This window comes from Lissotriton vulgaris, chromosome 9 (genome assembly GCF_964263255.1).
Source record: "Lissotriton vulgaris chromosome 9, aLisVul1.2, whole genome shotgun sequence".
In the NCBI taxonomy this organism is placed as follows: Eukaryota; Metazoa; Chordata; class Amphibia; order Caudata; family Salamandridae; genus Lissotriton; species Lissotriton vulgaris.
This window is the reverse complement of record NC_141697.1, coordinates 1,170,392,383-1,170,415,021: the sequence shown is the minus strand read 5'-3', so window position 1 is coordinate 1,170,415,021 and position 22,639 is coordinate 1,170,392,383. Positions and strand designations below refer to the sequence as shown.

The window sequence follows — 22,639 nt, the reverse complement described above, 5'->3', positions numbered from 1 at the left end:
TGTGTGGTGTGGAGAGGATGTGTGCAGTGGAATTATGTGTCATGGCGTGCAGTGGAATCATGTGGATAGTAATTATATGGTTTTGAATGTACTGGAGTTATGTGGAGTGGGAATGTGTGTCATTGAGTGTAATTATGTGGAATGGTATTCAGTGTTGCGTAGTGGTATGTTATGGAGTTTAATTATGTGCTGTGCTGTTCAATTTTGCGGCATGATGTAGACTTTTTTGGTGTGGATTGGATGTATGTGGTGTGTTGTGTGTATGTGGTGTGTTGTGTGACTATGTTTTTGAGTTGAATCATGTGTTTTGGTGTTGAGTTATGTGGTGTGGATTGGAAATGTGTGAAGTTGAATTGTGTGGCATGGAGCTGTATGGATAGCTTTGATTTTATGGTGACAAAAAACAAAATAGGTAGGAGCTAAGCTCCAGATCTGTGTCTTTTGTTGTTTAAGAAAAAGACAAGGATACTTGAGGTCTTCAACTGTGCTAACCTTAATTTTGATTAAGTTTTCATTTCATGTTCTTGCTTTCATTTGAAGTAATTTTGCTATGTGGCAATAAAAAATAGCATGTGACACACTAACCCAAGGAAGTCCTGGGAGGGCACTAGAGGCATGGGCCGCTCGGAGCAAGCTAGCCTCCAACCTAACATGAAAACACAACTGAAGCTGCTCCAAGAACAGTGACCAAAACCTAGGGGATCCTAAGTAAAGAGGGTGATGGCATCTCACAAAAAGTGAAGGACTGTCCTCACACCCCACCAGGTGACATGCTTCATCATCGGAAGTCCTCGCTTTCTAGAAAGTTGGTTTGGTAGAGAGCGGCGACCAGGAGAGACAAAGTGTGTCGAGCAACAGCTTACCTTACAGACAAGTGTGATTAAAGGGAGCTGTTCTAATAAACTCGGTTTCTCTTCAATGAGCAATGGGCTCAACTACCTTTCAACCGAGCATTTGTCTTGGTAGGGTTATCTACCCACTACTCCTGGATTTGAAGGAGGTAGGATAAGCACTGAGGGATCACAACATTGAGAGTCTTGAAGAATGCTGGGGTTGTATATTTTTGCCATCTGAAACATGTCAACGCTTTTGCAGTGTGGAGAGGTTGGTGCCTCATTCTAAGTTACCCAACCCAGCATCCACATTTGCTTCATTTTAAATCTGGACAGTGTGCCCGATATTAAAATTGTTAATGGGACTCCCTGACACCAGTTTTAAATTACAATTGTTTCTTACCAGTTTTTCTGCACACCTTTTCTTACATGTGATCCTACACTGTATGTTGTATTGTCTTCCCCCTCCCTATTGCTCTACCTCCAGCGTTGGCTTGCGCGGAGGTGTGCTAGCAGCCCTATGATGAAGCATGACACAGCTTGTTGTGTGTGAAGGAAGTTTTATAAACCAGGTGTATTTTCCCCTACACTTTCTCACTACCACACAGTTTGATTTTCCCTCTTCTCTTGTGTGATTAAGATATTGGAAGAGAGTAGGCCTACACCTGGAGAGAGGGAGGCACTTCAAAAACTAAGTGGGGGTCTGTGACATGAGTGCGTCTTAAAAATCAGTATAATCGCCAGAATGCGTTTATTCAGATAGGGGATTATATGATATTTAAAAATACAAGGACGGTGAAAAAGGGAGTCACTGCCCCATCACCGTAGTGGTTATTTTTGTCGACATGTTCCTGCCTATGTGGCCCAAAGGATCTGCGGCATTCATCAGGACGGAAAAGTAAAAGAGGGCTCCTATCCTACCAAACTGCTAGTAGGATGTTACCACTGGGTAGGTTGACCTATGTCACAATCTCCTTATGTTGATTTCCTGAAACCCTGGTCGAGCTTCCTACACGCCCCGTGGGAGGAGAGTGAGGGAGAGACCCCTGTAGTCAAACTTACATCAAGGTGAGTCTCTCGCCATGATTCTAGATGTGTAGGCCTGCTCTCTACCAAACCAAGTTTCAAGAGAGCGAGAACTACTGATGATGAAGCATGACACCTGGTGGTGTGTGAGGACAGTCCTTTACTTTTTGGGAGATGCATCACCCTCTTTACTTAGGATCCCCTAAGTTTTGGTCACTGTACTTGGAGCAGCTTCTGTTGTGTTTTCATAATAAAAATAGCAACCATCACAAAAGGTAGCTCATTCTTTTATCTTGTTTACCTGCATTCGAATTTCTACTTGCCGAAAACTAGATCTATACAAATAATCACTATTACACCTGTGAACCACCTTCGAGTTACCACAAACCTACCCAGTGTACACCAATATATGCACCTGCTACTTTGAGTTGCTTTTATCAGAGTGCACCATGATCAGAGCACATTTCTCTGAACTTAAGCATAGTGTTACAAATGCACAAAGAGCCAAGGATCGCGTGCCTGTAGTATTTGACCTCTCATTTATTTTCATATTCGATGGTCACAGCAGAGGCAGACTAGGAAATCTGGAAATTGTGCGACCAGCTCCAGGCCTCTGATGGGTTCCCCTAACTGTAGTTATTGGGGAAGTTAAATTACCTCAGTTTTGTGCAAATCATAATTTTAGGTGTTCCTAAATGTGGAGTGCATGCTTTCTTCTGAAGAAACGTTTGTCTTGTGTAAGTTGTACAACAAGGCCAAATGGGAAAAAAGGGAGGGCCCGGTTCACAGAACTAACTTAAGACAAAATCCTAAACTTACTACTTACGGTATTCACAGAAGTTAGGATTTTGTTTTAAGTTTGTCTTAAGACAGACTTAAGACAAAATCCAAACTTAAGTCTGTCTTAAGTCTGTCTTAAGACAAATTTAAGACAAAATCCTAACTTCTGTGAATACCAAAAATAGTAAGTTTAGGATTTTGTCTTAAGTTAGTTCTGTGAATCGGGCTCATAAAGTATGCGAGGCAACTGAGTGAGACTTGTAGCGTAGATAAATATGTTATTCAAGAAAGCGCAGTGTACTGATGAACACCACATGCGGTGTCTAGTAACTATGTACCGGATGGCTGGGAACTGGTGGGAAGCTTGGAGCCAAAGGTACAGCATGACCTGAGAGCAACCCCACATCCTGCAGTACTCATTCCCAGGACAACTACAAGAACTCCTTGACGGAGTATCCATAAATAAATATACTTACCAGGTACATATCACTGTGCATGAGTCATGACCACAAAATGCTCTTTTAGCCCCAAACACTCTAGCACAGTGACTCATGCTTGACCAAGCATGAACCAACATGATTGGCTCTGTCACACAGCCATTTTGTAATGGCCGAATAGCAAAACAACCTCATATGTAAAACGTCACATAATTTGCCAGGCTTTGGTGCGTGTGGCAAAGTTATACATCGTGGCGGCCATCTTGTAATAGAGCATTTAAGTGTTATTTCAAAGGAAGCTTCAGGAAAGGAAGTGAATGATGCAATTTTTGTTCCTTACCATTAAGCACAGCCTTTTCAATTGAATAAAATGTACCTTTTCCTTACAGGCCTCAATTTAACCTTTTGTTGCTTTAAATCATAGTGTTTACATTGGTGTTTTTCTATATGTTAATCTTAAGGAACACACCTCTGTTGGTCAGTTTGAAAATGCTATGGAGGAGTTGTAGATGACATTTGCACTGATCTTAGTATGACTAACACCACAAAAGGCTCACACATGGTTCTTTTTGTTGGCTCTATTTTTTTTTGGTTTTTAACGCCGGCCTTCAAAAGGTCATTTGGAAGTCCCGGGAAACAACACATATATACGTGTAAGGATTGCCTGTCAGATCCATGCATAATAATAGCGTCTATCTAAATGGGATTGCCCTTCTGCCAATGGAAAAGGAGCAGTTGCAAAATCCTTTTCAATATCAGCTGTATGACAAAAACTGCCTGTTTTATGATTTTAAAAAAAATATTTAACACTATTTTCAGTCTGGTGCATTCATTCTACAGTGCACGGCCGCTGCTGTACATGCACTGTAGGAAGGAGAAGGGCTTGGCAGGTAGCGCAGGAAGGAGGTGGTGTCTGCGTTGCAGCTGCAGCACTTCTGGAGCCGCCAGGCGGGGTATCCTGTGCTATCTACACCAGGCGGGCAACGAGAGCCAAATTTTGGGGATGGCTGAAAAATATTTCGGGGGCGGGGGCTAATTCTTCCAACCATAGACAGAGAGGCTTTTGTTATGTGTTCACCCCTTCTTACAGCCAGTAAGAGGGGTGAACATACAACAAAAGCCTCATTTACAAGTAAATGGTCTTTTAAAGACCTGTTAAGTACTCGGGTGTAGCTGCAATTAAATGCTCGCCAGCCGGCGAAGCTGTCTCCGACCGAGCTGACACACACGACAGGGGGGGCTGAAGCCCGCGTAAGCCCAATGGGTGTTGCGCGCCTGATCTACACAGAGGGGTCCTGCCTACCACGGGGGCAGTAGGAAAAAACAACATGGACGGTGTTGAGGGCTGCCCTCCCTGCTCTAAAATTCACTTTTTTAAAAGAAGACTGCGACTACACACACTGCACTGAGCGGGGGGCAGAGTGATTCCAAACCATCCGATGGCTGGTGTAGGTGCGCAGCTGCTGCTGAGTAGAAGGCAGCCCTGCTACAGAAGTACTCGTTCTAAATAGAAAAAAAGTGCCCCAGACATGAACTTCAATGACAAAAGAGGAAGCTGATAAGTCCTACGGCAATACTCCATCGGAGTTAACAATTGAGAAATGGTGGGACAAGCAGAACCTTTTATCCAATTAGAAGCAACGCTTTTTAAAGGACACTGACAAAAGCCAATCAAAAGGTGGAGGTGGGGTATAAAAGTTGGAGGCAGGGTCTAAGCCCATAGACTGAAGACAGCATGTCTCAAAGAGACAGCTCATGCCCTGTCTAGGCGACATCTAAAAATGAAACAATTATTCACTGTGCAACTGTTCATCCTACATACCCAAAAATGAACACCTACTGGCATGTAAGTTATCAATTTGAGCTGTCCATCAAATGATGCTGCAGTAGAACAACTCCAGTATGAATATGCCTCGTTTTCCCGCATGCTTTTTTCCTGCATGCCATTACAACGCGGTCCTTACAACGACCGCGTTGTAAAAACGCATGCCATTACTCCGCAAGTCGGAACAACGACTTGCTCTGGCGGGGGGGGGGGGGAGCGCTTGATGTTGGAATAGTATAATTTTCCAGTCTGTGCAACAGTAGGGAAGGTGTTGGATTGCTCCCCTAGAGCAAGTCATTGTTCTGACTTGCGGAGTAATGGCATGCGTTGTAAAAACGCAGTCGTTGTAAAGACTGCGTTGTAATGGCATGTGGGGTTCCATTTTCAGGGTAAACAATGTTTACCCTCCAGTATGTATGCTGTCAACAAGTGCTGCTCATCAAACATGCTTAGCAGTAACAAGTACAAACATCTATACTGCCACTTTTAGCTGCCCATCAAACACCCCTGGGAGAGTAAATTGTCCAGCACGAATGTGATCACTGAAATCTGCAAATGAAAATATGAGTAATAATAAAAAATGTCACTGCTGGGAGTTTTGGATGGACAAGACTCACCACTGAAAGCTGTCCATCAAACACCCCAAACCAAAAAAGCTAACCAGCATACCTGCTAATGAGGAAAAGCACAGAAATCTGACGTCACTATATTCTGTGATCTGTCTATCTTGTGCTCCCAACAATGACAGCTGACGAGCATGTATTCTATCACTTTAGAGCTGTCCATCAAACACCCCCTGCAGTGAAAACTGAACTGCATGTCTTCTATCCCTGAGCTGTCAATCAAACAGTCTTGCACTGAAATCTGATCAGAATGTATTCTACCACTGCCAATGGACTGTCCATTGTATAATCCCTTTATGGATTTGCTGATTGTGTCGGAAGCATGTATTGAACAATTCATGACATAATCACAGACTAATCTTAGTCCTCTGTATACCTAATCAGTGGGAGGGAAAGGGGATTGCAAAATTGCATGCATCAAAATTGCAAGAAAAAACAAGTACACACCAACCTCATGAGTAGGCAACGTCTATTTGCTTATACAAGACATCGTATATAATTAAAGGGTATTCCCTCAATGTGTTTGTCCATCAGTCGTTGGATGTCTTTCATTTCAGTCAGGCGCAAGAGTATCGTGGAGGTCAACGACCCAGATAAGTACCCAGGGGTTGGACTACATTCCTCAGTCCATTAACATAGAGGATATGTTAATATCCACATTTTGGGGGCATGGTACGCATTATTTAATAAGGCAATTAGGATGCACCCCTTCCACTGTCCTGATGAAGACACAATCCTAAATTATCTTCAAACAAGTTGAAACGTCAACACCTACATATTTTAATGCTTGAGTAAATGCAATGTTGAGAAGGCATAAATAAATAAATATCGAGTAGACTGTTTGTCATTGCACATTTATTTTGCATCATTCTACAGAAGGTTTGTGTTTGTTTTTCAAGATTGTTTTGTGTACTTCCCCTTCACATGCACATTGCCGGTATAGCTTGCTATTAGGAACAACCTTTTGTGACATACGATGCCTTATTTAAAAGTAGACTTTGCCTTCTCATAATGTTGCTGTGTACTTGTTTTCTCTTGTAATTTTGATATACATAATTTTTCAATCCCTCTTTTCCTTCTATTGACTGGGTACATAAATGTCTAATTTTTGCCAGTGATGCAAAATGTGGTATAAATGCTTCTCACAGAATAAACATACCTTAATTTTACACAAGCCCATATTCTGAGTATTGCCAGGTGTACCCCAAATATTTATAGGTCATTGAAACCCGAACAGTGAAACCTAACCAGCATATATTCTACTGCTGAAAGCTGCCATCAAACAACCCCAGCAGTGAAAACTGTCCCATACCAATCCTATCATTGAGAGCTGCCCGTCAAATATGTCTAATTGTAAGAGCTGCCCATTGTGTGCGCTCTCACTGGGGGCTGTCCTTCACCCTTTGTAGTGAAAGCTGCCCTACATATCTTCCATCACTGAGAGCTGTCAATCAAACACCTCCAATAGTGAAAGATCACCTGAATGTCTTCTATCACTTGGAGCTGTCAATGAAACACCTCTAACAGTGAAAGATCACCTGAATGTCTTCTATCACTTGGAGCTGTCAATCAAACACCTCTAACAGTGAAAGATCACCTGAATGTCTTTTATCACTTGGAGCTGTCAATCAAACACCTCCACTATGCCAGCTCTCTCCTATTGGGAGCGAATCTGGCTGAAACCACCAGATTGCAGAGAGTCCAGAATGTGGCAGCCAGGGCTCTGGTTGGTCTCCCTCGCCATTCTTCCGTATCTGGAGCCTTAAAAAAAGTTGCATTGGTTCCCGGTGGGCAAAAGGATCCAGTTCAAGGCTTTATGCTTAGCCTTCAAAATCCTTAAAACCGCCTCTCCCCCCTTGCTAAGTCCCCTCCTGTCTGAGTACACCCCTAGAAGATCGCTCCGTTCTGAGGGGCAACATCTTGCGACCATTCCTCGCACTAGACTGGCTAGAGTAGGCGGCCGATCCTTCAGTTTCCTGGCTGCTAAGCTATGGAACAGTTTGCCCGAAGCCATACGGGGGATTCAAGACCTCTTAGCCTTTAGAAAGGCTGTCAAAACCCATCTTTTTCAATAATCTGTCATTTATCTGTGCTACTTTCTCTCTGCATTTTGTCTGCTCGCAGCGCCGGGACGCCCCTTGGCTGGGGCAGCCGTGCGCTATATAAATTTCCATAACATTAACATTAACCATGGTGAAAGGTCACCTGAGTGTCTTCTATAATTTGGAGCTATCAATGAAACACCTCCAATAGTGAAAGATCACCTGAATGTCTTCTATCACTTGGAGCTGTCAATCAAACACCTTCTATCGTGAAAGATCACTTGAATGTCTTCTATCACTAGGAACTGTTAGTGAAACACCTCAAATGGTGAAAGATCACCAGAATGTCTTCTGTCACTTGGAGTTGTCAATCATACACCTCCTATGGTGAAAGGTCACCTGGGTGTCTTCTATCACTTAGAGCTGTCAATGAAACACCTCCAATAACGAAAGATCGTCTGAATTTCTCCTATCACTTGGAGCTGTCAATCAAATAACTCCAATAGTGAAAGGTCACTTGAATGTCTTCTATCACTTGGAGCTGTGAATCAAACACCTCTAATGGTGAAAGATCACCTGGATGTCTTCTATCAAATGAAGCTGTCAATGAAACGCCTCAAATTGTGAAAGATCACCTGAATGTCTTCTATCACTTGGATCTGTCAAGCAAACACCTCCAATGGTGAAAGGTCACCTGAGTGTCTTCTATCACTTGGAGCTGTCAATGAAACACCTCCTATAGTGGAAGATCACCTGAATGTCTTCTATCACTTGGAGCTGTCAATCAAACACCTCCCATGGTGAATGATCACCTGAATGTCTTCTATCACTTGGAGCTGTCAATCAAATACCTCCTTTGGTGAAAGATCATCTGACTGTCTTCTATCACTTGGAAGTGTCAATCAAACACCTCCAATAGTGAAAGAACACCTGAATGTCCTCGATCAACTGGAGCTGTCAATGAAACACTTCAAATGGTGAAAGATCACCTGAATGTCTTCAGTTGCTTGTAGCTGTCAATCAAACACCTCCAATGGTTGAAAGATCAACTGAATGTCTTCTGTGGCTTGTAGCTGTCAATCAACCACCTCTCATAGTGAACGATGACCTGAATGTCTTCTATAACTAATATTAAAATCTATCCATCGTATTCACTCTCACTGAGACCATTTCATTAATTACTCCCAGTAGATAAAGCATTTTGCTATCACTAAGAGATGCACATAAAACTCCCCAGCACAGAAATCTGAACAGAATGTGTTCTACCACTTGATCTAGCCACCGTGTGCTCCCAGCAGTGAAAGCTGATCAGCACGCAGGCTATCAGGGAGATCTAGCCACTAAACATCCGAAGCAGGGAAAGCTGCCCAACGCCCATGCTCACTGAGGCATGACACTTTAAAACCTCCGAAGGCTAAAAGTACCCTCTTCGAAGCTCTCACCGAGAGCTGTTCATGAAACACCCACGTCAGTAAAACATTCCCTGAATGTGTGCTATCACAGACGGCTGTCCGTCAGACTCGCCCAGAGTGCAACAAACGATACACACGTACAGTCTCACTGAAAGCTGTCCATCAAACACACCCAGAGTGCAACAAACGATGCAGCACGTATACTCTCACTGAGAGCTGTCCATCAAACACTCCCAGGGTGCAACAAAGGATGCAGTGAATATAGTCTCACTGAGAGCTGTGCATCAAAGACACCGAGAGTGCAACAAACTATGCAGCAGGTATACTCTCACTGAGAGCTGTCCATCAAACACTCCCAGGTTGCAACAAAGGATGCAGTGAATATAGTCTCACTGAGAGCTGTCCATCAAAGACACCGAAAGTGCAACAAACTATGCAGCAGGTATACTCACACTGAGAGCTGACCACCAAACACGTCTAGAGTGAAACAGACGACGCAGCACGTATACTCCCACTGAGAGCTGTCAATTAAGCATGCCTAAGAGTAAACCATCAACCCGCTAGCTGAAGCCCTGAAGGGTGCCCGGCTTCCGCGGCCACAGAGGGGGTCGAGCAGAGTAAAGTGGCACACACTCGGGCAGGCTACCAGCACTTGCAAATAAGGCTTTTATGTAAGAGAATGAGAAGGCCCATTTTACTCTCGGACTTTGTCACTCACAGGAAGGTGCGCACACGCACATTTAGGCCGCATGCGTGCACACCACACTCGCTAGCACGCAAATGGCTCACTACACACAACACTCTCCGTCTCTGCCTGTCCCTCTCTCTCTGTCTTTTGCTTTTGAAACTCAGGAGAGAATAATTGTATTTTTTTTAACAAGGACCCCCGCCCCCGGTCAGTCAGTTTATTCTAATCTGCAAGCGCGGCGTGTGCAAGGAGTGATTACGCATGAATCAACGGTCCTGGGGATAGCTGCTCCATGTGTGACGTCAGCAAGGGAAACTGACAGCATATATGGCCATTAGACCCTGCCCAGCAGTCAGGATCTTCGACACTGAAAACAGCAATGTAGACGGCACCCTGGCCGCAGCTCAGCTCATAATGGGGGAGCAGGGGGTCATATATATGGCGGATTTCCAGGGAGACCACTGGCTGTGCAGTCTAGTTTCATTTAAAGCCCCGGCACGAACATGTATCTTATGAAAATCTGGTCTGGGTCTGACTGCCTTGGACCTGCGGTGGACCCCCGTGGTTTAGCAGGTATTCAGGTCAGTGTGAGAGGTTTTTCGACTCGCGCACCGCGTGTACGTGCACACGCTCGGAGTCTGGCGCGTGCAACGGGTTAGTGGCGAGGATAGCCGTTCAGCACATCACATATGTTGGACTGCACATATGTTGGACTGTAGCCCATGCTAGTGCACGACTGGGGCAAAGCTGGGCACCGAGAACGCTCTGCCTTGGCGCTCAGCGCGGGGCGTGCCACACGCTTCTCGGAATCCATATTAAAACAAATGCACGTAACATGACACATGCCGATCTGGAAAACTGCAGGCGAGGTCTGCCACAGCCTGACCGCGTGCGCAATTAGCAGTGAGCTGCAGACGCCCTCTGCGCGGGCCGCTGTGGGCGCTGTATTGTGAGCTGTTGGCGGGCTCCGGAGCGTTGGGCTCGAAGAGATAAGAGCGGAGCGTCAGACACATCTTCAGCGCCGGCCGCTGTCTGGCGCGAATCCGCTGCATGGAGCTACAGAGCCCCTCCCTTCGGCTCTGGCTGCTGTCCAGCTCGGAGAGTTTCTGAAGCTGAAGCTGGGCGCTGTCCAGCGCTGGAGCTGGTCTGTCTGGATTACCAGAGAAGGGAGCTGTTACGAATGCGGAGCACATAGAAGATATCATTTCAGCACTAGGCGCTATCCGAGCACTGGAATCTAAGGCCTGACCAGTGTGCTTGTTCGGAGTGTACAGCACTAGCGGCGGCGCAGTGTGCGGCTCAAGAAGCACGCATTGTGCAGCACACGGGGGTTGTCTAGTGAACAGCACTAAACGCTAACACGATTGCTGCAGATCGTGCCTTCTGTTTACCGCCAAGAGAGGCGCAGAGTCCAGCACTGGGACATGTGCAACGTTCGACTGGATTTGTCCAGCGTGCGACGTCTATGCGCTATCCAATATGCTGCAGGAGGAGCTGTGCAGCGTGTCACACGGGGTGCCCCGTATTCAAGAGAAGGGACTATGGAGTGTCCAGTACTATGCAGTACCGAAAGGTGCGCGTGGTGCAGTGTGTTAGGGGGTGGCCAGCGCTCCGCACTACGAGCTGTGCAGTGTGCACCCATAGGAACCGATCAGCGTGTAACACTCGGAGTTGTGAAGTGGGAAGAACAACGGCCGAGCAGCACACGGCAGCATGTGAACTGCGCTCTGTACGGCTCTTGGATCAGTCCAGACCCGTGAGCCGAGCAGTGCACAGGGCCGGGGGCCTGGCAGCATGCAGTGGCAGTAGCCAGATCGCGCTAGCTGCTGACCAACTGCTGAAGAGGTGTTCCAAATACTGCCGGAGGCCGGTGTAACACTCCCGCAGCAGCAGCACCGGGGAATGCCTCGTGCCCAGCCCCGGCGCCGTCCAGTGCGGAGCTTAAAGCGGGAAGGGACAGGGCTCATTTCAGGCAGAGACAGCGGACCCGTTCAACCGTCCAGTGCTAGGAGCTGTGCAGGGTACAGAGACGTCAGACCTGATCAACGTGCAGCAACATCTGGGCATGCACGGCGCCCAGGGTCCAATGTACAGTTTCAGCGCCGACAGGTGCCTAGTGTGATAAAGGCGCTGGCTGCGGACTAGTGAAAGGGTCTGTACTGTGAGTTGTGTAGTGTACAGAGGTGTGGGGCCTGTGTAGTGTTCAGCAACACGGGGCAGCCTCAGTACCAGCCGCTGGCCAGTGACCTGCTTTAGCGCTGAAAGGTGCCTAGTGTGATAAAGGCGCTGGCTGCGGACTAGTGAAAGGGTCTGTACTGTGAGTTGTGTAGTGTACAGAGGTGTGGGGCCTGTGCAGTGTTCAGCCACATGGGGCAGCCTCAGCTCGCAGTACCAGCCGCTGGCCAGTGACCTGCTTTAGCGCTGAAAGGTGCCTAGTGTGATAGAGGCGCTGGGTGCGGACCAGTGTAAATGGTCAGCTGCGCAGCTGTGCAGTGTACAGAGGCATCGGGCTGTGGGTGTTGTGCAGCACAGACGATAGACACTGTTCATCACTATATGCTGACCAGTGCTGAGTTTCAGCGCTGGAAGGTGTCTGACATATTACAGGCGCTAGAAGAAGACCAGTGTGAAGGGCCAGTACTTAGACTGTGCAGAGGCGTCGGACGCTGGGGAGTGCTCAGCAGCATCGGCCTACGTACAGTGCTCACCGAAAGGTGCTGTCCAGTGTGGAGCTTTAAAGCTGGAAAGCGCCTGGTGTATTAAAAGCGCTGGGTGCGGGACAGTGTGAAGGGTCAGTACTAGCACTGTGCAGAGGCATCGGACGCTGTGCACTGCTCAGCGGCATCGGCCTACGTACAGTGACCTTCCACAAGGCGCTGTCCAGTGTGTAGCGTAAACTCCTATGTGTCAGCAAAGGCCCCAGCAGCGGACCCGTGTAAGGGGTCCTTACTCGGCTCTCTCTACCTCTCTTTACCAGCAGGGGCCGGGGCTGCAGGGAGGTGTGAGCAGCTAGCAGCATCAGCAGACAGCATGAATGAGTCATTCATCCCTTCTACTGTAAAACCGTGCTAGGCGATGCCGTGATGCCCAGACCCAGTCTGCACTGCCAGTACCCATCTGCACTGCAGCTTGCCAGGACAGCCCTAGTTGTGCCCAGTGAGCAGGACACCGTCAGTGTTGGCCTGCGCCTTCGGTAGTGGAGCTTCTTCGCTCTTGCCGTCCGTCCCGGCGTCCGTGCTGAGAGCTGTCCAGCTAGGGTACAGCCCTGGGAGCTGTCCAATCTAAACCACCAAATATTAGAGCTGTCCAGGCTTCTCCGTATTGCGACCTGTCCTGCCGGATGGCTAGGTCTGAGAGCTGTCTAAACTGTATCCTATCTCTGTGCAGCCTGGATCCTAGCTCTGGGTCTTGTCCACCTGAATCCTAGCTCTGGGAGCTGTCCATCTGAATCCTAGCTCTGGGAGCTGTCTGCCTGAATCCTAGCTCTGGGAGCTGTCCATCTGAATCCTAGCTCTGGGAGCTGTCCACCTGAATCCTAGCTCTGGGAGCTGTCCACCTGAATCCTAGCTCTGGGAGCTGTCCATCTGAATCCTAGCTCTGGGAGCTGTCCACCTGAATCCTAGCTCTGGGAGCTGTCCATCTGAATCCTAGCTCTGGGAGCTGTCCGCCTGAGTCCTAGCTCTGGGAGCTGTCCACCTGAATCCTAGCTCTGGGAGCTGTCCGCCTGAGTCCTAGCTCTGGCAGCTGTCCATCTGAATCCTAGCTCTGGGAGCTGTCCACCTGAGTCCTAGCTCTGGGAGCTGTCCACCTGAATCCTAGCTCTGGGAGCTGTCCACCTGAATCCTAGCTCTGGGAGCTGTCCGCCTGAGTCCTAGCTCTGGGAGCTGTCCACCTGAATCCTAGCTCTGGGAGCTGTCCGCCTGAGTCCTAGCTCTGGCAGCTGTCCATCTGAATCCTAGCTCTGGGAGCTGTCCACCTGAGTCCTAGCTCTGGGAGCTGTCCACCTGAATCCCAGCTCTGGGAGCTGTCCACCTGAATCCTAGCTCTGGGAGCTGTCCACCTGAATCCTAGCTCTGGGAGCTGTCGACCTGAATCCTAGCTCTGGAAGCTGTCCACCAAAATCCTAGCTCTGGGAGCTGTCCATCCGCATCCCAGCCCTGGGAGCTGTCCACCTGAATCCTAGCTCTGGGAGCTGTCCACCTGAATCCTAGCTCTGGGAGCTGTCCACCTGAATCCTAGCTCTGGAAGCTGTCCACCAAAATCCTAGCTCTGGGAGCTGTCCATCCGCATCCCAGCCCTGGGAGCTGTCCAATCTAAACCACAAAATATTAGAGCTGTCCAGGCTTCTCCGTATTGCGACCTGTCCTGCCGGATGGCTAGGTCTGAGAGCTGTCTAAACTGTATCCTAACTCTGTGCAGCCTGGATCTAAGCGTTAGGAGCTGTCCACCTGCATCCTAGCTCTGGGAGCTGTCCATCTGAATCCTAGCTCTGGGAGCTGTCCACCTGAATCCTAGCTCTAGGAGCTGTCCATCCGCATCCCAGCTCTCGTAGCTGTCCAATCTAATCTAAACTACAAGATATTAAAGCTCTGCAGGCTTCGCTGACCTGAGAGCTGTCCATCTGAATCCTAGCTCTGGGAGCTGTCCATCCGCATCCCAGCTCTCGTAGCTGTCCAATCTAATCCAAACTACAAGATATTAAAGCTCTGCAGGCTTCGCTGACCTGAGAGCTGTCCATCTGAATCCTAGCTCTGTGAGCTGTCCATCTGAATCCTAGCTCTGGGAGCTGTCCAACTGAATCCTAGCTCTGGGAGCTGTCCATCTGAATCCTAGCTCTGGGAGCTGTCCATCCGCATCCCAGCTCTCGTAGCTGTCCAATCTAATCTAAACTACAAGATATTAAAGCTCTGCAGGCTTCGCTGACCTGAGAGCTGTCCATCTGAATCCTAGCTCTGTGAGCTGTCCATCTGAATCCTAGCTCTGGGAGCTGTCCAACTGAATCCTAGCTCTGGGAGCTGTCCATCTGAATCCTAGCTCTGGGAGCTGTCCATCCACATCCCAGCTCTGGGAGCTGTCCGCCTGAGTCCTAGCTCTGGGAGCTGTCCAATCTAATCTAAACTACAAGATATTAAAGCTCTGCAGGCTTCGCTGACCTGAGAGCTGTCCAGCTGGATCCCTAGATGTGGGCGCTGTCAAAACCGAATCCTTGCTCTGTGCAGCTTTGAATCCTGGCTCTGGGAGCTGTCCAGCCTGAATCCTAACTGTGGGAGCTGTCCAGCCTGATTCCTAGATCTGAGAGCTCCCCATTCTGAATAGTAGCTCTGCAAGCTGTGCAGTCTCTACCCTAGCTCTGTGAGCTGTCCATCTTGAATCCAGCTCTGGGGGCTGTCCATCGTGAATCCTGGCGCTGGTAGTTATCTAGTCTGCATTCTAGCTTTTGGAGCTGTCCAGACTGATTACTAGCTCTGATAGACCTCCAATCTGAATCCTAGATCTTCGAGCTGTCTAGTCTGATTCCAGGTTCAGAGACCTCTCCAGCCTGGATCATGCTTTGTGAGCTGCCCAGCCTGATCCCTAGCTCTCGGAGCTGTCCATCTTGAATCTAGCTCTGGGGGATGTCCATCTTGAATCCTAGCTCTGGGAGCTATCTAGTCTGCATTCTAGATCTGGGAGCTGTCTAGTCTGATTCCAGGTTCAGAGACCTCTCCAGCCTGAATCATGCTTTGTGAGCTGCCCAGCCTGATGCCTAGCTCTGTGAGCTGTCCAGTCTGATTCCTGGTTTAGAGACCTCCCCTGTCTGAATTCTGCTGTGGGAGGTGTCCAGCCTGAGACCTAGCTCTTGGAGCTGTCAAGCCTTAATCCTATCTCTGACAACTCTCCAGTCTGAATCCTAGCTCTAGGAGCTGTCCAGCCCGATTCGTCGCTCTGGGAGCTGTCCAGCCTGGGCCCTTGATTTGGGAGCTGCACAGCCTGTATGCGAGCTCTCAGAGCGGAACAGCCTGAATAATAGCCATGGGAGCTGTCCAGCCTGATTCTTGGCTGTGGGAGCTGTCCAGCCTGACTACTGGCTGTGGGAGCTGTCCAGCCTGATTCGTCGCTCTAGGGGCTGTCCAGCCTGGATGCTAGCTCTCAGAGAGGAACAGCCTGAACAATAGCCATGGGAGCTGTCCAGCCTGACTCCTGGCTGTGGGAGCTGTCCAGCCTGGATTCTAGCTCTCAGAGAGGAACAGCCTGAATAATAGCCATGGGAGCTGTCGAGCCTGCATCAGCTGCGGCAGCTCCCCAGTCTGCACCAGCATTCTGAGCTGTCCCGTCTGCTCCAGGCTCAGGAGCTGTCCAGAGCTCAATATCTGCAGCCACTGTCTGCATCGCATAGGTTTGACGTGAGACGGATTCGCACCCCCCCCCCCCTTTTCCCTCTCATTCAGGTTCAATGAGACACTGTCCTCATAAACACACCAATCCGAGCGCCTGGAAGAGCCAAGCTCCTAATACCAGGGTCCAGACCCCCGGACACCACCCGCTCCTCGCTTTTGACTCTCCCCCCACCCGCCAGCAAGTTGCATAACTCAGCGCCCATGACACACACACGAGTAGCGCCGCGAAGTGCCCTCAATAGCACTTCCGACTGGAGAACGAAGGATATTGACTTCGAAGGCACATTTTCTTCCACACACACTGGGTGACAGCTCCTTTTATCATGGAAATCAGACTGCCGTCGGTTTAAAGTAGACCAATCTCGGCACAGGCCCCGCCAGATTGTTTTGAAAATAAAAAAAAAAGCTGCAGAGAAAGAACAGGGAAATATGCTCCCATCAAGGCTTTAATATTTCATGTGGGAAGCGCATTCCTGCCCCGGCCCGTCCCCGCACAGGCACGCTGGCCGCCCATATTTCACTCTAATGCAAACCCATTTAAATCATTGCCTTGTTTTTCACAGATTGCTTCTTGTAAATGGGGCAATAAATCGCTAAAGTGTCACGGATGGAGAGGACGCCGGAGGAGTGGAGCGGGAAGCCGACAAGATGTGGACCGGATGGGAGGGGCCAGAGTGAGAGATGGTATGGGGCGGGGCCAGCACGGGTGGGGTGGGTGCAACAAGCTAGTACAATCAGGGGGGTGAAACAGCGGTTAATACTATGGCTTCTAGGCACACCTAGGCTGAAGAAAGCCAGGAAACAACGTAACAAGTTTGTGTATGACGCGCACATTTGCAAGGCTTCTTAGCGCTATAAAAATATGTTTATCGACATGTAAACTCAATGTTACTCGTTTTTTTCGGCCTAGCTATGGCGAAAGGCTGAAGGTCCCACTGGGATGAAAATCTGTGACCATTCGGACGATGTGTGGAGGGGGGGTATGGGAAAGAGGTCAGAGCCTGGTGGCACATAAGCCCTCTCCTTCATATATCTGATATCAGCTACCATTCCATTTGAGGGAGATTACCGAAAGGAGAGGGCAACCTGGCACCCCAGTTTGTTCTGTATGCAGGAGGGTGGAAACTGGCACACACTCGGGAACCAGCCCTGGGCCCGCTATGGATGTGTTTACCCTCGGAGCAAGGATTGTTGGCGGCGGGGGAGGGGAAGGAGAGAGCACACTAGGCGAAGACAAGATGAGAAGGCGGCGAGGCACCGCGGAGGGGTCGCCTGGCGAGAGAGAGACAGCGGCTCTGGATCTTATCGCGCTGGAGGAAGGCAGAGCTTCGGGGGCCCAGCTTTCTGGCACACGGAAAGATAATCCTTGGTGGTGGTGGGGGGGGGGGAGGATGGGTAAGGGAAAGACAAGAGCAAAACAGAGAACAGATCTGGAGGCAGGTGGCATGTTTTGTAAGGGAGCGCGTAGACCAACTGTGTCATCATGCCAAGTGCTTCTGGAAGTGAACGAAAGGGACTGCACAAATGCTACTGTAGGGGCACTGTCAAAGCGGGCAGCAGCCCTTCCGAAGAGGACAGAGCCTGCCAGCCTCTACGCTGGCAAAGCCCTGGAAGAGGCATGGGTGGTCACCCGGTGGGGATATCAAATAATTCGTACGGGAGGTATATTGTGCTTGGGCAGTTTACTCGTGGAAGGGAGGCGAGGAGCACCTCACACATATATTTTTCTAAAGATACCAGACTCGCTACAAGGTGCCCATTTATTTCCGCTTTATTTAGTAAGTGCTCGGAAAGGACAGGGCTTCGTGGCGCTGAGACAGAGACAGAAATTACACGCAAGACTCAGGCATTACAAGATGAAGGTAAGAGGGGCGTCGTGCACCAGGGCAAGGTGCAGGCTGTGCTGTGCGGTGCTTCATGCGCTGTGAAAGTCCCAGCGCATGAGAGGCGCAGAGCACATGGATCGGTGCAAGAGTTCCAGTCCACACTCCTTTTAATCATGAAAACTCAGAAATGGGGAGAGAGCAGGACGTAGATAGTGGAGTGGTAACGCAGCAGCGCTGTGTGAGGCGCGAGGGGATTCATGACACATTGGGTGATCGCTGGGCATTCATGGCTGTGGTCAGTAACTTCCTTTCGTAGCCATGGCTCGTACTCGCACAGAGGGATATGGAGACAAATTGCAATCAACAGGAAGGGCAGGTGTAGTGTAAATGTAGCGTGCCTACCAATCCATTCCCTTTGAGGAGATGACAGAACTCCCAGGAAAATCCTACCTGAAAAAGTCTGAGGATGTTGGCCACCATAATGGAAACGGAGCTCCCTGAGGCACCGATGACCCCCAGAACCCTCTCTGGGCGCACAAATACAGGGGGTTCTCCACTGGTGCAGCGCACATCCGAGGTGTCCTTCTGTATTAGCGCCTGTACGAAGGTGAGCGACTGCTCCAAGGCATGGGTGTCCCGCGAGCACGTGTCCAGCACACGTGCCCCCAGGGTCACGTTGGGGAGCAGGTCCGGGTCGATGTTGATTTGGTCCAGTGCATAGAGCATGGCCTCCAGGCGCTGCACACCGGCCTCTCGCTTGATGTCCCCACATGGCAAGCCCAGTGCCCCACGCCCATGGACAGGGAAAAGACCACCCAGAGTGATGTCACCCTCCAGGCGAATGGAGTGTGGCGCATAAAGCTCCTGGGACCTCGCACTGGCCAGCAGGGGGAGCAGGACCAGCAGGGGGACCATGGCCAGGCCCCTGCACGGGCTCGGACTCTCAACCCAGGCACAGCAGGGCGCTGGCAGACCTCCTCGCCAAATCCGTCCTGAGAGCTCCAAAAAGGTTTATCCCAAAGTCCAATCTCCAACAACAACCTTTGCACTGTTCACAACTCCAGGAAGGGGTTTCAGGTTGCAAGACTCCACTGTTTACTTTTCAGAGTTATGATTCAAGTACTGGCATGGCAGAGGTCAAACTACCACCAACATAATTCCACCAGACGCCCACCAAGCAAAAGTTGGCAGGTTGAATGGTTCTACCAATACATCTTGGAGCAGAGGTTGCTAGGAGGATGCAAGATTTTGGGTTCTATCAATGTTTCCAAGGATCTAGGGCTCCACCGTTGGTATCTATGTGTCAAGGTTCCATTAATAGTTGTTCAGGCATCAAAAGGCCCATCACCAGGTATCAAGAAATCAAGGTCACAAAAATGGCTTTCCGAGGTTAAAGGTTCCACTGATGGTCATTCGCAGTTCACGATTCCACTTATGTATGCCAATGCCCCACTATAACTTCCTAAATTAAAACTTTCACTAATAATCACCAAGGGCTAAACTTTTTTCACTATCATATATTTCGTTAATGGGATTTCAAATTACTGGTTTTCAAAAATAATAGTCCAGGGTTCTCAGCTCCACCAATTGAATCCCAGGATTTGAGGCTTCAATTTTGCATTCGTAGTGCCCAATGGTTTGCTAAAAGCTATGTAGGTTTCAGACATAGACCAACGTTGTAGTGTACAGCGGTACAATAAGGGATTTGGGGGATTAAAATTCACTGCTAAAATGAACAGATTTCAGAGTTCCAGAAAGTTCTCAACACATCCATGGTTCAGCTTCAAAAAGAGCAACATTGCACGAAAACTCCTCCGTGTTCCAGATGTCCCAATTGATAAACTCCTCCCCTTTCTGCGAACTCCTCGCTCAGGCTCCTCCCTCGAGCCCTTCACCAGCTCCCCAGGCTCGTCCTTCCGTCCTCCTACGACTCTCCAATCCTTCCTCGGAGCGGCCGCGCCAGCTCCTCTCCCTCCTCTGCCACCGGCCTTCCTTCCCCTCCTTCGGAGACTCGGCGCAGACTAAACGCGAGCCGCGCAGCCCTCCAGTCTTTATATAGGCACGCCCCCTGGGAGGCCACGCCCCCGCTCCTGACGTGCGCGCGAGGCTGCCTGCGCGGTGAGGTCACGGCGGGGGAGAAGGGGTGCGCGTGGCTAGATAGTGTTAGGATAAGGCGTGGGGGTTAATGTATGGATTTTGGAAAAGGCAGCGCGGTTTTGAAGGGGAGAGGGTGTGGTAAGAGAGGGAATGGTGAGTGAAGGGGCGGAGCAACAGAAGGAGGAGTTAGGGAAGGAGGATGTGAAAGGAGAGGCAAGGAGGGGAGATGAGTAACAGTGTGAGGAGGGAGAAAGTGAGGCGATTCATCAGACGTGGTGGGGGATGAAACTCTAGGAAGGAAGAGGTGGGGATGAGGGGGTGCAGTTATGAAGGTAATACCAAGGGGCACGATGAGTAGCAGGACGCAGTAAGAGAATGGTCACGAGGATGAGTAATGGAGTGATAAAGGTGTGCAATTTGGGGTGTGTGGCAGAGGAGGAGGGAATGATAAAGAAAACCTGGAGAGTAAGAATAGCCAGAGGCGCGTTGGGGAGGGGGGGGGGGGGGAGGGCACAGGTAAGGTAAGTGGGGAGGACTCCATTAGAGGCGAGGGTAAGAATAAATGAAGACAGAGTCGTGCCTGAGGACGTGGTATTTTGAAGCAGGAAAAAGAAGGGAGACGATAGAACGAGGAAGGAAGAGAATGTTCAGAAGGCACCTCGGAAAGGATAAAAAGTGGAGAGGGGTCCAGGGAGCGATTGTGGGAGCGTTAATAACCGGTATACATACCATTCATTCATTCATTCATGCATGTATTCATTCATTCATGCATTCATTCATGTATGCATGCATTCATTCATTAATGCATGCATTCATTCATCCACGCATGCATGCATTCGTTCATGCATGCATTCATTCTTCATTCATGCATTCATTCATTCATGCATGCATTCATTATTCATTCATTCATTCATGCATCCATGCATGCATGCATGCATTCATTCATTCATGCATGCATTCATTCATTCATGCATTAATTAATGCTTGCATTCATTCATTCATGCATGCATGAATTCATTCATTCATGCATACATTCATTCGTTCGTGTATGCATGCAGTCATTCATTCATGCATGCATGCATTCATTCATTCATGCATGCATTCATTCTTTCATGCATGCATTCATCATTCATTCATTCATTCATTCATTCATTCATTCATTCATTCATTCATTCATTCCTTCATTCATGCATTCATTCATGCAGTCATGCATTAATTCATTCGTCCATTCATTCATTCATGCATGCATTAATTATTCATTCATTCATGAATTCATTCATGCATGCACTCATTCTTTCATTCATTCAAAGACGTGAGTGGAAAGGGAATAACAAGGAAAGACAACGAAGAAAATAATTAGTATACAACTGAGGCGAGCCAAGTTATTAGTGTGAGTGAGAAAAGGAGAGTTTTTTAAGGCAAAATCGTGAGGGAAGGAGAGGACAGGGCACAGCATGGCAATGCGAGAAGACGAAAGTGTGCCACGGCTATGGACGAGGAGGGGCAGAGCGCAAACAGTGGATTCAGGAGAGAGGAGGGGGCGCGAGCAGGTCGGAAAGATGGGACGAGGGGGCACACCGGCACAGGCGTGTGAGGCGGAATTTGGATGGAGCAATAAAGAGGAAGAGGCTCGGGTGAGAGATAAGGGGTGGTGATCTGCACGAGGAGGAGGACTGAGAGCGCGAAGTGGCGAGGATGGGAAACTGAGGGAATAGCTCGCGGGGAGGCGCAAGCGAGGGAGCGTCTCGGACGTGGAAACTGTTACACGATGTTGACGTGTTGAAGAGCGTGGGAGCCTCCACAGGAGATCGGGGGGGGGGGTGGGGTGCAGAGGGCGACGAGGACAGGAAGCAACGTGGACAGACCGTCTCGTTGCCAGTGTAGGGTGGGAGACAGAGAGAAGGATGAAGGGGAACAGGAGTGTAGAGGCTCGTTATGCAAAGGATAGAGATAACGTGTGCGAGTGGCGAGAAATATAGATCGAGAGATGGAGGCAGAGAGGAAAGTGAGCAAGAGGGGTTAGAGACAGAGAGCCGAGCGACAAGGGGATTGAAAGGGAGAAGCAACAGAGAGCTAAAGAAAGAGCCAGGGGTGAGCTGGGGAAAGGAAAGAAAAAAGGCGATTGGGGTTGTGTGAGAAAGAAAATAGAGACAGAAGGAGAAAGGAAGAAAGGCAGATGGATTAAGGAAGAGAGAGAAGTAGAGAAAATCTCAAACTCTCAGAATCTTGGAGGCCAAGTGCACATCTCAACACTTTCAGAGGCCACCTTAACAGGAATGGGCCCCAAGTCATTATCAAGGGGGAGGTCACGGGGCGGGGGATGTGTTAATGGCTAGGAAAGTGTTCACTTTCAGCTTTACAGGCAACAGCACGCCCACATGGGAGGGTCACAGCTCACGGAGCCCACTGGAGAGTTGTTAGTATTTATTTATAAAAACAATAAATGCAAACAAAAGTAAAATTAAACAGCAGGGACATGTACATCTGGATCACCGGTGACACTTCCACAGTAGGATAGAAGGCAGCCCCGCCATCCCTCCAGAGGGGCCCTCGGTGGGGAAGAAGGTGCCACAGAGTATCTGGTCCCCAGAGCACTGGAGCTCAAGCCTTCCAGGGTAACACAAGCTGAATACTGGCCTAAGGTAGGGGCTTGTGCCTCTCTGTGACAACATT

The 22,639-nt window shown here is 49.1% G+C and overlaps 1 protein-coding gene across 1 annotated transcript in view; it reads right to left on the bottom strand.

Moving 5' to 3' along the window:
- GRM7 (glutamate metabotropic receptor 7) overlaps positions 1-18,919 on the bottom strand; it is a 1,698,774-nt gene extending 1,679,855 nt beyond the window's left edge. Inside the window, exon 1 of the mRNA XM_086939213.1 lies at positions 18,320-18,919. Within this exon, the coding sequence (XP_086795339.1) occupies positions 18,320-18,784 (465 nt within the window). The 5' untranslated portion in view covers positions 18,785-18,919. The remainder of the gene's footprint in view (positions 1-18,319) is intronic.
- Positions 18,920-22,639: the final 3,720 nt, after the last annotated feature.